This window comes from Astatotilapia calliptera, chromosome 23 (genome assembly GCF_964374335.1).
Source record: "Astatotilapia calliptera chromosome 23, fAstCal68.1, whole genome shotgun sequence".
Taxonomy (NCBI): Eukaryota; Metazoa; Chordata; class Actinopteri; order Cichliformes; family Cichlidae; genus Astatotilapia; species Astatotilapia calliptera.
In genome coordinates this window covers 22050357-22067137 of record NC_137443.1, presented here as the reverse complement: position 1 = coordinate 22067137, position 16781 = coordinate 22050357, and the positions used below count along the sequence as shown (strand labels likewise).

The 16781-nt window shown below is 43.9% G+C and overlaps 1 protein-coding gene across 2 annotated transcripts in view; it reads left to right on the top strand.

The window, feature by feature from the left end:
• The window catches only part of styxl2 (serine/threonine/tyrosine interacting like 2), a 35991-nt gene that overhangs the window by 1101 nt on the left and 18109 nt on the right, over positions 1-16781 (top strand). The window contains exons 2-5 of one of the 2 annotated variants that reach the window (XM_026159376.2): positions 1205-1375; positions 4234-4352; positions 14117-14348; positions 15154-15371. In XM_026159376.2, coding sequence (XP_026015161.2) covers positions 1254-1375; positions 4234-4352; positions 14117-14348; positions 15154-15371 — 691 coding nt within the window. In that variant the 5' untranslated portion in view covers positions 1205-1253. The remainder of the gene's footprint in view (positions 1-1204; positions 1376-4233; positions 4353-14116; positions 14349-15153; positions 15372-16781) is intronic. The other variant, XM_026159377.2, reaches the window with a different exon arrangement.

Genomic DNA, 16781 nt, shown 5'->3' with positions numbered 1-16781 from the left:
TCCTCACTTCCAAGTGTCCACGCACCCCGTGCTTGCTGCCCTCTCGTTTCCACGTTCCCCGTGAGAAATAACAGAGGCAGACTTTAGACACGTTCAAACTGTGGCTGGCTTACACTCACTAATATGTTGAAAACACTGATGGGTAGTCACACAACAATCCAGCGTCGGAGAGAGCTCCGCCACACTCCTAAGTAGCTCCTCCGACGAGCCTTGATCAGCTGCAGGTGTGTGTGTGGTCATTTCCTCAGGTGTGGCCAGCCACCTTGCAGGGCACACCTGCCAGGCCTGAAGACTCCTGTAAACTGGTGCTCCCAAATTCAACCGCATCCAGACACGCAAGCAGTGAGAATGAGGGACAGCAGCACCAAATATGCATATGTCCATCAACTATTCGAGAACTGGAACTAACACGGCTTTCTGCATTTCATGTTCTGGGTTTTTTTGTGTGTGTTTGTTTTTTGTAGACCTGGAATTAAAATGTGTCTGTTCCTAAAGGACTGTGGGTCTACTTCTGTAGTTTAAATCTGCGATACGGTTTAATTAAAATAGACATGACAGGTCATATTTTTTATAGTGCATGATTGAGGAAATATTTATTTTCAGTGTCCTTTTCTTTGTGCTGTTGTTTTGTCCATCAATAAACTTAAGTTAAAGATTATTAAACAGTGAAATACTGCTCACAAATTCATGCAACTTCATTAGTACAGTCACTTTAGTACAGTGCAAAAAAATTTTTTGTCCTTTTTGTGATATTTTACGTGCAATCAAATTATTGTGATAGAACAATATCTTTATAATAATTTAGCTTAATTTTGACCAAATATAGTCTAATTTAATGTTAATTAAAGTTGAAATTTATTAAGAAAATAAGTTACAAATTTTGATCTTTTAAAAAAATCATGTTTCTGTTTTGTTTGTTTTTTTTCCATTAAACTTTGGCATTAACTCAGATGACAATGCTGAACTGTTGACAAAAATATAGACTTAGCATCATATTAAATGTCTGGTGTCACACTTTTGTCAAGACGTTTTAGAGAGTACTCATGTACGTGTTATTCATTTATTTAAATTGATCTATAAAATAGTGAAAACATCGCACAAGTTACAGGAAAAAAGTTGAGAGTCAGTGAGGATGAAGTATGCTTTTATTTTGTTGATGTCTCTAAAGAGAAAAACAGCACAATTATTTATTTTCTTCTGTCAGTAGGGATCCAGGTTCATCAGAGGCAAGGGAAGGAGGCATATTGGTTGCCATGGCGTCGGCCAATGAACATGGAGAGCGAGGTGATCAGATGGTGCCTGATGGAAAGGAAGAAGAGGAGGAGAAGAGCGTCCGTGGAGTCCAATCTCATTACCTTCGCTGTCCCTCCCCAAAGTAAGAGCCAAGTTTTAAACACAGAACACCAGACTCAGGTTTACTGACTGGGAAATTAACAGATTCTGTCAAACATGAAAACACTGCACAATTCCTGCTTCAGTGTTCAAAATTTAAATCAAATCTTCCATTTTCACAGGTTTTGTATCACTGCAAAACTATTACTGTGTAGTTTCCCAGTAAAATGTTCGCTTTACCCCATTTAAATGCATTTACACTTCTTTGACACGTTATTAGGTACACCTGTTTAATTCAATTCCATTCCATTATATTTATACAGCACCAAATCACAACAACAGTTGCTTCAAGTCGCTGTAAGGTGAACTACAATAATACATAGAGAGAAAACCCCAACAATCATATGAACCCCTAGCAATCATTGGACTGTGGGAAGGAAAAATTCCCTTTTCTCCTCAGAGAGGAGCGGCTGTCTAATGTGACCTGCAGATTTGCTTATTAACACAAATATCTGATCAGCCAACCCCACAAGTGTAACTCCGTGCAGCCACGCTCAAGACGACATGCTGAACTTCAAACTGAGCATCAGAATGAGCATGAGGGAGGAGAGGAATTAAGTGATTTTGAAAATAGCACTGCTGATTTACTGGGATTTTTCTACATAACTATCTCAGGGGTTTTTCAGACAGAGCAAAAATGCCTTGTTGATGTCAGAAGTCCGAAGAGAATGATCAAACTGCTTTGAGCTGATAGGAAAGCAACCATAACTTAGATAACCACTTGTTACCACCAAGATATGTGGAGGAGAATTTCTGAATGCACAACATGTCGAACCTTGAAGCAGATCGACTACAGCAGCAGGAGACCACACTGTGAACCACAGAGGACTGGAAAAATGTTGCCTGGTCTGATGACACTGATTTCTGCCATGACATTCAGATCTCGATCCAACAGAGCACTTTTGAGATGTGGTGGAACGGGAGATTCTCACCATGGTCCAAAGATGTCTTAAGTAATTCATTACACATGAAAAAATAAGAGCTATAAATATGTATGCCATATTTAGCTTGTTTCCTGTTTTACAAATCTCTTTTTAATGTGTGTTTCCTTCTCGTACAAACAGCTTGGAGCCATGGTTAATGGCTTAAATTGAAGAAGTTACATATACAATAAAATATGTGTGCCTTAAATTATTTAATGTAATTTGTGCATGGAAATTAAGGACGTTAAGCCCACTTTGATGTGAAAAACCTTCTGTTTCACATTGAATCCCGCTAAAAAAAATACTATAAAACTGAGACCACAAAGTGAAATGAAGATTTGGCAGTACTGTATTTTAATTCCACCTTTTTGTGCTGTGATATGTGGAGCCCCGATTAAACTGAAAAGCAAATTAGAAATAAATCAGAATAGTAGAGTTTATTTTTGTTCATAAGTGATGAAACTTGTGTTTTTTCATCCTCTGTAAAGAAAAAACAAAGTATGAACGCTGCTGTGGTTTCAGTGAATAACTGTGGTTTGGATAGCTGTTATACCCCCAGTGTGAGGGTGTAAAATCAGTTGTAAACTACAGTTTTTACACGGAAGGTGGTGCTACATAGAACATCTCTCATGAATGCTGCAGTAGATTTAAAACTTGTGAAAGTCAAACCAAATTTTCATGTCTGATTTCAGTTTTTTCTTTTGATTGTATTTTAAAGTAAATGTACTTCTGACATTTGCAGCAGGAAGGTCCTCTGTATACGTCGCCTCCAACTCCTTGTTCATCACTTTAGCTCAATCCACCTGCAGTTAAAATAAAGCACCTCTTTGAAGTGTCTCACATTCCTCTAGAGGTCTGGTTTCCAAGCTCCTGCTTAGCTCTTATGGGACTGTAATGGAATTACACAACGCTTATATCCTTTTTTAGTTTTTCTACATTTTGGTGTAAATGAAATGTGCAAGAATTCAAAAACAAGAACTGGGTGGACTAGTTTCAGTTTATTTTGGATTTTCTCTTATCCACACAGGGTAAAAAGCCTCTGCCATAATTCTCACTGTATGTTCGACCAGTCTTCAGCCCTAACTACATTTATAAGCTTTGTCAAAATGGAAAGTTTTAAGCCCAATCTTAAAAATTTCATGCTGGCAAAGATAAACCCAGCAGCAGAGGCTAATCAATGAGGTTAATGGGCCTTGGCCTTGTAAAGTAAAAAGACAATGCAGAATCTTTAGCTCTACATTAAAAGATGTAAATGTCTGTTTATATTTCAGTCTGTTTATATACTTTTGACTATGTGGATTACAGAAATAAATAAATAATAAATAAATTCAAACTTCTGCACCCGAGTTTTAAAGTCATAAATATGTATGCTGTACAATTGTTAAAATAAACAATTAAAATATCAAAATCACCACCACATTCATAAGTCCATGTGAGCTTCTGATCATGGCTGTGAATAATAGATGTTGAAGATTGTGTCACTGTTCTGCAACCTTGATGGGTGAACTGGAGCTCTTTTCTTGTCTCAGCTAACATATTTCTATCACATTCTTTAGATTCCAGAAAATACATTTAGTTATTTAGTTCAGCATAACCTTAAAATACAAAAGTTGCATTCTTCAAGAAGTACTTCTACAATGTCTAAATCAACCTCACTGTAGTTGATGGAGGAGCTCTTGATCAGACTGAGAACACTTTATAAAGCCATTTAGATTAATTAAACCAAGTGAACCTTTTCTCATTCAGAAATGACATCAAAGAATTCAAAAGTCAGAAGGGTGCCTCAGCCTCATTTTATAAACTCATGCATTAACTACATTTAACACAATCAACATTTCAGTGCAAGCTGACGCATTAGGCTCTTATTTTCAGTCACGCAGCGCTCATGAATAATAACCTCTCTGTCTGTGCCTCCCAGTTTCTCCATGACCTCAGAGTCCAGGTTTTCCATGATCTCTGGGTCTGACGCTGAGAGCATCTTCATGGAGCCCATCCACCTCTCATCAGCCATCGCTGCCAAGAAGATCATCAACGAGGGTGAGACGACACAGGAAAGAGGCTCAAGCTGCCCTTTACATATTTTATTGAGATTCTAAACAAGCTGCTGTTAATCACATTTTCTTAGAAAACTTCTGCTGCCTTGCTTCAGCATGATGTGTAAGTCTGATCTCCAGATCAGACTTACTTATAAAGTAAACAGGCCTAACAAAGCCCTCAAGTAGAGAAATATCAGAGCTTCTGGGTGGATTTTATATGCACTTGGAACGAGTAAAACACCTGGCCAATGAATCCAGATGTGCAGATATTTATTTTTAAAAAGAGAAGACCAACAGGATAATCAGACTTAATCCAAAATGTAATCCGCAGCAGAATAATGATCATCTGCAGAGGAATGGTTTATTTGAAGAGTTTCAGTCAGGTTTCAGAGCTCAGCACAGCACAGAAACAGCTTTAGTTACAAATGATCTTCTTATGGCCTCTGACAGTGGACTCATCTCTGTGCTTGTCCTGCTAGACCTTAGTGCAACATTCGATACTGTCGACCATAATATTGTCAAGGATCGCTGTGTGGCAGGCTGGAGGAGGACCCAAACGCAAAACTCACAGACACGGGGATGAACTCAAAAATCACAGCTTTAATGCTGGAATGGCAGAACATAGGAAATACAAAACTAAACTGGGAAAAGTAAACTAACATACGCAGAGAGACACAGGGAGATCCACACAACATGAGGGACGACGTCACGCTGAACAGAGGGAGACGCAGACAGAAATACACAGAGGGTTAACGAGGGAAGTGGGAACACAGGTGACACTGATAATCATAACGAGACAGGGCGGGGTGAACTGAACATGACATGTACGGGCGTGAGAGTCACAAAGTAAACAGGAAGTGCACAGAGGTTCAGACAGGAGGAGAGAGAGCACGGGGAAAACACAGACATAACGGGCTGGGGAAACATGGAATAAAACATAAGGAGAGACGAGGGCTCACAGATACACAGAGGGGCACACAGGGGGAAGAGAGAGCACGGGGAAAACACAGACATAATGGGCAGGGGAAACATGGAATAAAACATAAGGAGAGACGAGGGCTCACAGATACACAGAGGGGCACACAGGGGGTAAAAGCCATGAAGGGAAAACACTTAGGGAACAACACAACAGGGCAACTCAGAAAACATGGCCTAAGCAAGGAACAAAATACAAACATACAAGAAAACTAAGAACACTGGGCCAACATGGCCCAGGACCATGACAGTACCCCCCCCTCAAGGGCTGGCTCCAGACAGCCCAAACACAGAAAAACAAAACCAAACAGAAAACAACCCAGGGCGGGCGGCGGGGGCCCAGGACGGAGGGCCCGGAACAGAAAACAAAAGAAGAGCACAGCAAACACCGGAGCCCAAGAAAACAACCCAAACACAGAGCAGTTCAGGGGGCCGACCGTGCGGAAGGCAACGGCGGAGACGTGGAACCAGTTCAGGAGGCCGGCCGCGCGCAAGGCAACGGCGGCGGCGAAGGAGACAACGGAGCAGTTCAGGAGGCCGACCGCGCGGAAGGCAGCGGCGGCGGCGAAGGAGACAACGGAGCAGTTCAGGAGGCCGACCGCGCGGAAGGCAGCGGCGGCGGCGAAGGAGACGACGGAGCAGTTCAGGAGGCCGACCGCGCGGAAGGCAGCGGCGGCCCTCCAGTCTCAGGCGTGCTGGCCATGGCCTGGTGGGCGCAGGGCCAGACGAGGCAGAAGCGGAGGCTGGACCAGACGAGGCAGAAGCGGAGGCTGGACCAGACGAGGCAGAAGCGGAGGCTGGACCAGACGAGGCAGCTGATGAGGAGGCTGGACCAGACGAGGCAGCTGATGAGGAGGCTGGACCAGACGAGGCAGCTGATGAGGAGGCTGGACCAGACGAGGCAGCTGATGAGGAGGCTGGACCAGACGAGGCAGCTGATGAGGAGGCTGGACCAGACGAGGCAGCTGATGAGGAGGCTGGACCAGACGAGGCAGCTGATGAGGAGGCTGGACCAGACGAGGCAGCTGATGAGGATGCTGGACCAGACGAAGCAGCTGATGAGGATGCTGGACCAGACGAAGCAGCTGATGAGGATGCTGGACCAGACGAAGCAGCTGATGAGGATGCTGGACCAGACGAGGGCTCTGAGGAGGCTGCAGCAGACGAAGCAGCTGAGGATGCTGGACCAGACGAAGGCTCTGAGGAGGCTGCAGCAGACGAAGGCTCTGAGGAGGCTGCAGCAGACGAAGGCTCTGAGGAGGCTGAGGCCGGGCCAGGCGAGGTTGCAGAGGCTGAGGCCGGGCCAGGCGAGGTTGCAGAGGCTGAGGCCGGGCCAGGCGAGGTTGCAGAGGCTGAGGCCGGGCCAGGCGGAGCTGCAGAAGCACAGGCAGAGGCTGGCCCAGGCGTAGCAGAAGCACAGGCGGATGTAGCCGGGCCAGGCGATGACGAGGCGGTCGCAGATGGCGGCTGGACAGGCTCCTCGGGCCCTCCAGCTGATGCGGCGTGAGGCTGAACGGGCCCCTCGGACCCTCCAGCGGAGACAGGAGGCTGAACGGGCCCCTCGGACCCTCCAGCGGAGACGGGAGGCTGAACGGGCCCCTCGGACCCTCCAGCGGAGACGGGAGGCTGAACGGGCCCCTCGGACCCTCCAGCGGAGACGGGAGGCTGAACGGGCCCCTCGGACCCTCCAGCGGAGACGGGAGGCTGAACGGGCCCCTCGGACCCTCCAGCGGAGACGAGGAGTGGCTGGAGAGGTTCTCCTGAACCCACAGTGGAGACGGATGCAGAGCCAGCAGGTGCGGAGACTTCTGGCTCAGGGGACCCTAACTGTGGCTGCACAGGGCAAGCAGTCTTATGCTTAGCAGGCAAGGGCAAAGCAGAGTTTACACAGGCGGCGTCTGAGTTAGCTCTTTCGAGTTGTGGCACAGAAAAAACCACAGCCTTGGCTTGCTCAGCAACACAGGTCTCGTTCTCAGTAACTATTTGAGAAGCCGAGAGAGCAATGGCTAGTTGAGGAGTTGGCTGGGGAACGTCAGAAATGTCTAAAGACAAAACAGGCTGGAACATGAAACAGTCACTAGAAGGAGCATCAGCAATGGAACACACGGTTTCAGGGGGTTTGTGCTCCTCAGCATGCACTGTTACATCCTGAGCTGATGATGGGGGTGTGTGGCTGAGCTCAGACTGAGAAACCTCAGAACGTACAGGCTGAGTAAAATGGTTCTGCGGTGCTGCAATGCTAGTAGCAGTATGTCGGTGAGTCTGGTGTAGAATAACAGTCTTTGGTTCCGCTAACTCTACGGGTGAAACGTTTATACTGGCTAACTCAGAGGAAATGCTGCGAGCGTTACAAGAACCTGATTGCTTTGGAACACAAAGATCGCTAGGTAGGGCGGTCGGTGAATAGTTTGGCACCAAGGTGTCACTCGGAATAACGTCTTTAGAGTCCAAACACACAGTGGCGGAGTTATCCAAGTCAGGCAACACAATGGCAGGCAAAACAGAGTTACTCACAGTGGTGGAACAGTCATGGGGTCCGGGACCAGACAACTTGGGCTGAGTGTGTGACTCACAGTCACTCTCTCCTACGGGTGCAGCCAGCTCAGCTGTACTGCAGTGCTGAACCAGCACAGGGAGCTGCACAGAAGTCTGCACAGGGGGCTGCTCTGATGGCTGTAGCAATGGTTGTGGTGAGAGTGGAGTAGGTAGTGGAGTTAATGACTTCACAGGGGAATGAACTAGAGGTAGTGACGGTTGTGGTGCTGGTGGTTGAGTGGGTGACTGTGCTAACGGAGGCTGCACTGGGGACACTGGAGACTGCACTGGGGACACTGGAGACTGCACTGGGGACACTGGAGACTGCACTGGGGACACTGGAGACTGCAGTGATGGTTGTAAAGTTGGAAACCGAGCTGACGATAAGGCCGATGATTCCTCTACCAACTGAGCTATTGACTGGGCTAAGGATTGAAATAAGGTTTGTAGTAAGTCAGGCTGTGGATGTGACTGTGCTATGGGAAGCGAGGCTGAATGTGGTGGAGGTGGCGACTGAGCTTCGGGCCGGGCGGCTAACAGAGATTCATGGCGAGTCACTCCTGGCAACTCTGTAGGCCTTAAGCTGTCCATGTTAGGAGTAGCAGTCTCTAAAACAGTCACAGCACAGGAAGATCCAGGTTTAGCAGAGTCAGTGACACCGAGCACAAAGGGATCCGTTGCGGACACAGGAGCATTCACACAAACGGTTTCTAAATATATAGGTTGGAGAGCAGCATAGTCCAGGAGTGAAGAAACATCATTCACAGCAGGTACAGGGACCTCAGAACTGTTAACTTCACGGTGTTGTTCATGAGTATGCAGTTCGACAATAGTCTTTTGCTTCTCTAAGGTGAGATTATCAGTCTGTGTGTTAATTGCTGCTGACCTGGGAGGAGCACAGGAAAAATAGTCACACTGAAACATGGGCGTGAGGGTAGGCAATGCAGGTTCAGGATTAACCGACCCAGAATTACCAGACACGGAGTTAATGGCCTCTGGGATGACGCGCATGGAGCTTACAGTGCCAGGATTCTTTAATTCAGCATGAACAGCAGTCTCTGGGGGGGTAATAAACTCAGTCTCGTGCTTAAAAGGTGCGGAGGTGAACTTAGAAACATTAAGAGCCCTGGAAACACAGTCATATTCAAACTCGCTATTCATTTCTGATGTGTTACGGACCTGAAAAACAGCGGACTCAGGAGCAGAATATTGTCCGAGTTGGTCCGACTTGGAAGTGGTATGGAAGAAACAGTTAGTGTCACTCACCACCGGAGTTTGCTCAGAAACGTTAGGGCGGCGGCGGCGTGAGCGCCGTTTTCGCCGAGAGGGGGGAGGAGATGAGCCGGGCCGCGAATCCTCCAGCGGACCGGGCTGAACGTCCTCCGACCCCTCACACTGGAGAGGCAGCTCCGGGCGGACGCCTACGGTGGAAACAAGGAAGTCCCGGATGTGGGGGTGCAGCGCGCCGAACAGCCACGGGAGTCCGGACACCATCCGCTGTAGACGGGCGGCTACGACCTCCCGGTGTTCGTCTCCTGGCAGCGCCTCCCACTCCTGACAGTGGTACTCCACCGTATAGATCAAATCCTCCCGGAGCTCAGCGGAGGGGTTGTGAGTTGCTGGGTCCATTACTGGTGACGTCGTACTGTCAAGGATCGCTGTGTGGCAGGCTGGAGGAGGACCCAAACGCAAAACTCACAGACACGGGGATGAACTCAAAAATCACAGCTTTAATGCTGGAATGGCAGAACATAGGAAATACAAAACTAAACTGGGAAAAGTAAACTAACATACGCAGAGAGACACAGGGAGATCCACACAACATGAGGGACGACGTCACGCTGAACAGAGGGAGACGCAGACAGAAATACACAGAGGGTTAACGAGGGAAGTGGGAACACAGGTGACACTGATAATCATAACGAGACAGGGCGGGGTGAACTGAACATGACATGTACGGGCGTGAGAGTCACAAAGTAAACAGGAAGTGCACAGAGGTTCAGACAGGAGGAGAGAGAGCACGGGGAAAACACAGACATAACGGGCTGGGGAAACATGGAATAAAACATAAGGAGAGACGAGGGCTCACAGATACACAGAGGGGCACACAGGGGGAAGAGAGAGCACGGGGAAAACACAGACATAATGGGCAGGGGAAACATGGAATAAAACATAAGGAGAGACGAGGGCTCACAGATACACAGAGGGGCACACAGGGGGTAAAAGCCATGAAGGGAAAACACTTAGGGAACAACACAACAGGGCAACTCAGAAAACATGGCCTAAGCAAGGAACAAAATACAAACATACAAGAAAACTAAGAACACTGGGCCAACATGGCCCAGGACCATGACAAATATCCTATTAGAGCGATTAGAACATGCTGTAGGTATTACAGGTACTGCACTGCAGTGGTTTGTATCAGGGTTTTAATAGTTTTGCAATTTTCATTAGTTTTTATTTTTATTTAGTTTTGACTTCAGATTTTCAATTTTATATCAGTTTTAATTAGTTTTTACCAATTGTTTGCTAGTTTAGTTTAGTTTTTATTTTTTTGAAAATCCTTAGTTTCAGTTTAGTTTTGATTAGTTTCAGTTATAGTTTTAGTTGTGTTTGCAATAATTAAGTGTAACAAAATCCCAGTTTCATCATATCAGTCATGCTCTTCTGCTTATCCTTGGGTATGTTGCTATTCCAGCTACCATACCCTGCACCCTGGACAGGTCGCCTGTCTGTCGCAGGGCTAACACGCAGAGACAGACAACTCACATTCCCACCAATGGGTTCTTTAAATAAATAAATAAATAAATTAGGGCAGATGAACAACCATTGATACCAGGCAAATATAAAATTTATATCTTGGCCCCAATGAGACTATTAACTCTTGCAGCACCGGGTGTTCGTAATTTTGGTTCAAGTGAATTGATAAACCTTTTGAAGGCAATTGACTCACACAGTTATGTAGATATCCCCGTCCTGTTGTCTCGGGATGCATCACGCTGCCCTGCCTGGGGTTAGCTTCTGTTTTCTGGGGATGAGGTTTGAGTGCGCTCCCTTACCTTCTCAAGGTAAGCTAGGTTAGCCTTCTTGTGTGAGCTTTTCAAGTGCACTTTAAGGTTTGTGGGATTTTTTTCCCCTTTAGAAATGTCCCTCATAATTTGTCTCTTTCCACTACAAGACACTTGCTTTATCCAAAACACAGTCATATTCAAAGTAATCCCAAATTGGACTCTGGTGCTTTCTCCCGACTTTTCCTGACATGATTACGCGTGGACGGAGCAGCAACACAGACGACTCGACTAACGTACTGCCACCTGCTGGCATATTGAGACACAGCAAGAAAAAAATCTGGAAACTAAACTTCATTTTCACCCTTGACATGCACACATCAATGAAAACTAAACACATTTTTGCTATAAATTCAGTTAATTTTAGTTAGTTTTGTGAACACTCATTACAGTTTTAGTTAGTTTTCCTTTTTTTGTTTTTATTTTTATTTCCGTTAACGAAAATGTTTTTTCACTTCTAGTTTTCGTTATTTCGTTAGTTTTCGTTAACGATAATAACCTTGGTTTGTATCATATCTATCTAATAGACTCCAATTTGTTCATGTAAATGGAGAGTCCTCTTCACACACTAAGGTCAATTATGGAGTTCCACAGGGTTCAGTGCTAGGACCAATTCTGTTTACATTATACATGCTTCCCCTAGGCAGCATCATTAGAAGACATAGCATAAAATTTCACTGCAATGCAGTTGACACCCAGCTCTATCTGTCCATGAAGCCAGATGACACACACCAATTAGTTAAACTGCAGGAATGTCTTAAAGACATAAAGACCTGGATGGCCGCTAACTTTCTGCTTCTTAATTCAGATAAAACTGAGGTTATTGTACTCGGCCATGAAAAGCCTAGAAATATGGTATCTAACCAGATTCTTACTCTGGATGGCATTACCTTGGCCTCCAGTAACGCTGTGAGGAACCTTGGAGTCATTTTTGACCAGGACATGTCCTTCAATGCACATATTAAACAAATATGTAAGACTGCGTTCTTCCATTTGCGCAACATCTCTAAAATTAGAAATATCCTGTCTCAGAGTAACGCTGAAAAACTAGTTCATGCTTTTATTACTTCCAGGCTGGACTACTGTAATTCATTATTATCAGGATGTCCAAAAAACTCACTGAAAAGCCTTCAGCTAATCCAAAATGCTGCAGCAAGAGTCCTGACAGGGACTAGAAAGAGAGAGCAGATTTCTCCTGTTTTGGCTTCCCTTCATTGGCTTCCTGTTAAATCCAGAATTGAATTCAAAATCCTGCTCCTCACATACAAGGTCTTAAATAATCAGGCCCCATCTTATCTTAATGACCTTGTAGTACCATATCACCCTATTAGAGCACTTCGCTCTCGCTCTGCAGGCCTACTTGTTGTTCCTAGAGTATTTAAAAGTAGAATGGGAGGCAGAGCCTTCAGTTTTCAGGCCCCTCTTCTGTGGAACCAGCTTCCAGTTTGGATTCAGGAGACAGACACTATCTCTACTTTTAAGATTAGGCTTGAAACTTTCCTTTTTGCTAAAGCATATAGTTAGGGCTGGACCAGGTGACCCTGAATCCTCCCTTAGTTATGCTGCAATAGACGCAGGCTGCCGGGGGATTCCCACGATGCATTGAGTTTTTCCTTTCCAGTCACCTTTCTCACTCACTATGTATTAATAGACCTCTCTGCATTGAATCATATCTGTTATTAACCTCTGTCTCTCTTCCACAGCATGTCTTTTATCCTGTCTTCCTTCTCTCACCCCAACCGCAACAGATGGCCGCCCCTCCCTGAGCCTGGTTCTGCTGGAGGTTTCTTCCTGTTAAAAGGGAGTTTTTCCTTCCCAAAGTGCCAAAGTGCTTGCTCATAGGGGGTCATATGATTGTTGGGTTTTTCTCTCTATCTAGCGCCTTGAGGCGACTTTTGTTGTGCTTTGGCGCTATATAAATAAAATTGAATTGAATTGAAGTGAATTCACACAGAAGCTTCCTTCACTTAATAACAAATAAACAAAAATGGCAAAAAATATAAATATATCATAAACTATTGATGAAAAGTACAGAGCAGACATCAGATGCCTGTTTACAGGCTAAATAAATAAATAAAATAAAATCAGCTTTTATATCATGATTCCTCACCAGCCTTAATCTGAAATTTGATTTGTATTTGCAAAGCTCTGGGGGGATTCTAACTGATTAATAATAAACCACAATCAGATGAATTTCTCTGTTCTTTGTCCAGCCGTACTGAACTTTTAAAAGTCATCCAAGGGCAGATAAGCACTGCGCAGGGGTCAGACTCTGTCTCTCTTCACTCCTCATTCATATGCAGTGTGTCAAGCAATGAAGACTAATGTGGCTCAACAGTCTTCAATCACAGCCAATCCACGTTTTGCTCCTTCATCTTGTTACATGGAGATGCAATCCACTGGAATGAGGAAATTAGCTTAATGTGATGCATGACAGATTCGTGGCTTCATCAAATTTCTCCTCTTAAGTTGGACTGCATTAAAGGCAGCCTAATGATCAAAACGGGTTTCATCTGCAGGGAGGAAGATGACCGCTGATGAGGACAGCTGCAGTGACCTGTTTCTGCATTAATGGCATGCTTCTTTTGAAGCTGCGCACACATTAAACCCCTGTATGTCCTTTAGGAGTGGCATAGCTGTTATGATTTCACAGGGGAGTGGGGCTAAACGCAGGAGCTCTGAACAAAAGCTTCTTAATCCTAAGCTGATTCATCTTCACAATAAACCATAAAAGGATAAATTCCAGGAAGGTTCAAATACTCCAAACTAAACATGAATCTAAGAAATAAGAGCAGCCAACAGGGGCATGGGGGAAAAACGTAGTACAAGAAACCATCAGAGAAATCACATGCAGCAGAGCAGAAATATAAAAGAAAGTAAAGAGAACTAAACTGCAGGAAATAAAACAACCAAAGGCAAATTACCAAAATAAGGTCGGAAGTAGCAACAGAGACAATCAAGGAAGACGCAAAACAAATTACCAAACATAACAGTTGGAGTAATTTTACACTCAAAATCTTTGATCCTAAATACTTGGATTTGTTCTGTAGCATACCTGAAGATGTTCATCTCGCAACCTCCTCATCCTGTCTTCTGTGTCACACAGACTTCTTACATTAATTTCTTAATATAATACAACGAAATCAATCAAGAATCCATCATATTTATTACTATCTTACCTCCTCAGAGTTGCCACATCGAGGCGTGCGGTCTGAGTCCATCCCAGAGTCCATGTTGGAAACCGCTGAGCAGCTGATGGTGGAAGATCTCTACAACCGTGTCAGGGACATGATCGATGACCGCAGCCCCTACAACACACCCTGTGTGCTGGACATCCAGAGAGCCATGGTGCAGGACCGCCTAGAGGCTCCCATCAATCCCGTGGATGAGGTGTGGCCCAACATCTTCATTGCCGAAAAGTGAGTCGGTGCATACTCGTTTTGTTTAAATTATTTTTCCACAAGTCATCATAGAGGATTATTCTTAGTTCCAGACCATAGGCACAGATATTTTAGAAGACAAATCTGTGCTAGAAGATGAACTTCAGTTCAACTTCAGATTTCAGTAAGGGTTCACAGAAAGTTCTGTTACATTTTTATGGATTTTGAATGGTTTTGCAAATTTTCTTGCTTTCATGGCAAGTACCCATCAGACGAAATGGCACAAGATTCAAAAATGTATAAAAATTCTCATAATTTCCTTTCTTTAATCTTATAGTGGATAGCTGGAAATGAATAGCTAGAGAAATCCTTCCAAATATGAGACAAATTCCACCTCATCATTCACTTGAAACAGACTTTCCTCTTCTAATTGATTTTATAAATCCCATTTTCTGATCTGTCTGCGATAAACAAGTAATCTGCACAAACAGTCCTAACTCGTCTACTTGACAGCTTGTTCCAGAGGTTTTGTGTAAATCAAGCTGTCTTTATTGGTGAATTTATCCAACCATTTTTTTTTGGTCTATTAAAAATCCAAAAAGTGCTCAGATAAATGTTCCGTGTTAACTGAAACAACCTTGGTAGCTGATGAATATTGTGTGATGTGGTTGAAAGCTCCAGAACAGGGTGATAGATGGCTGATTCCAAAGTTTATTTCCCTGCTCTTCTCCAGAGTGTGATGTTCCTCAGGTTTCATTTTCTGCAGAGGCTTTTTAGTAAAGCTGTTTGCTTGAACGTTTGGATGGGTCATTTTACACACAGTAAGACAGATCCCCCCCCCCAGGTCTGTTGCAGTGAATAAGGCCCGTCTGAAGCGAATAGGCATCACACACATCCTGAACACAGCTCACGGTACAGGAGTCTACACCAACGAGTCATTTTACGCCGGCATGAACATTAAGTACATGGGCATTGAAGTAGACGACTTCCCTGATGCTGACATCTCGGTGCACTTTAGACCCACCGCCGAATTCTTGGACGATGCTCTACTGACGCACAAAGGTAGGATTTGGTTCATCTCCTCTGAAATCTGTGTTTGCTGTTGTGGTGAAGAGTTCAGAGTACATCACTGAACACTAATCAACTCCGCTGGTAAGATTTATTGACAAATTAGAAGTAAATAATACACAGAGGAGAATTTGGTATGCATCTCTCCCTTCTATTATTTTTGTTTATTCACGCCTCTTGCCAAAAAACCACACTGAGTAAATCATGTTAAAAGGCTGACTGGTGATGTTAGCACAACTGGAAACCCACAGGGGTGATGCCTTTTCATAGTTGGAAAGTCTGTTTCTATTTTTTCATGAATGAGAAGAATAACAACAAAGAAAACAAGCAATCCATAGCAACATCCATACATAAAATTGTCTCCAGAGGAAAATAAGAGACCAAGCAGAACAAACAGAACTGAGAATAAAACAAAAAACTGCATGGTTCACAAAACTGACCAGATTTGAATCATGACAAAATTCATTGACTAGAGAAATTAGAAATTAGATAAGAAATTAAATCCCCTTTATTTCTGGTGGTATTTGGTTGTGTGTGGATTCAAGTCAAAGGACATATTGTATTTCTGGGATTTACAAAGCCCTTGGAGAGGGGCAGTAACACACTGAAGTGACAGATGTCTGTTCCCAAATGTGGTAGTGGTTGTGAGGACCTTGGTAGCTACAACTCCTTCTGAAACAATGTGTGGTTGGGAGCAGAATTATGGTTGCTCAGCCTTAGAAGCTGGCATGGCAACTTGGGGGAAAACCTTTTATGAGATATTTGTTTCTTGTTCAATAGGGAACAATCTGTCTTATAAACAGCCCAATCTAACCCCCTTTCTGAGATGCATAGGTTAAAGATAAATCCAAACAGGCTCAGTGTTGGGGTACATAGCATAGGGTTTGAGGTCTTGCGCCAGCATGCTAGAAAGATCAGTATCTCCTATATGTCGACTGTAGGCATGAATGAATAGTGGAAAAAATACAAAGTTTTGGAGTCCATCTATTATTTGTTAAACAAAAAGAACCAGAGTATGTTTAAAGAGTCTAATTTTTTTTCCACCAAGTTTAAGATGATCACTTATTGGTGATTTAAGACCACAAATAAGTGTTCATAAGATTTTTTTATCTCATAAATAAATCATTATCATTATAATGATTATATATTCATACTTATGAAAGTATTTTAGCAAGAATGTCATGTAGTACAATTACATTTATGATATAAACACCAATAAATCATCATAAGAGGTTTTATTTCTTTGCAAACAGACCTTTGCAGTTGGGTTAGCTTCAGCTCGAAAATTTACTTTAAAGGAACAAATCAACCATTTGGCAGAGTATATTTTTGGAAAATTATTTGACCCTTAAAAAAGTTGTTTGTTTTTTTTAAGCTATCATGTTTCTTAAATTTGTTCACTAA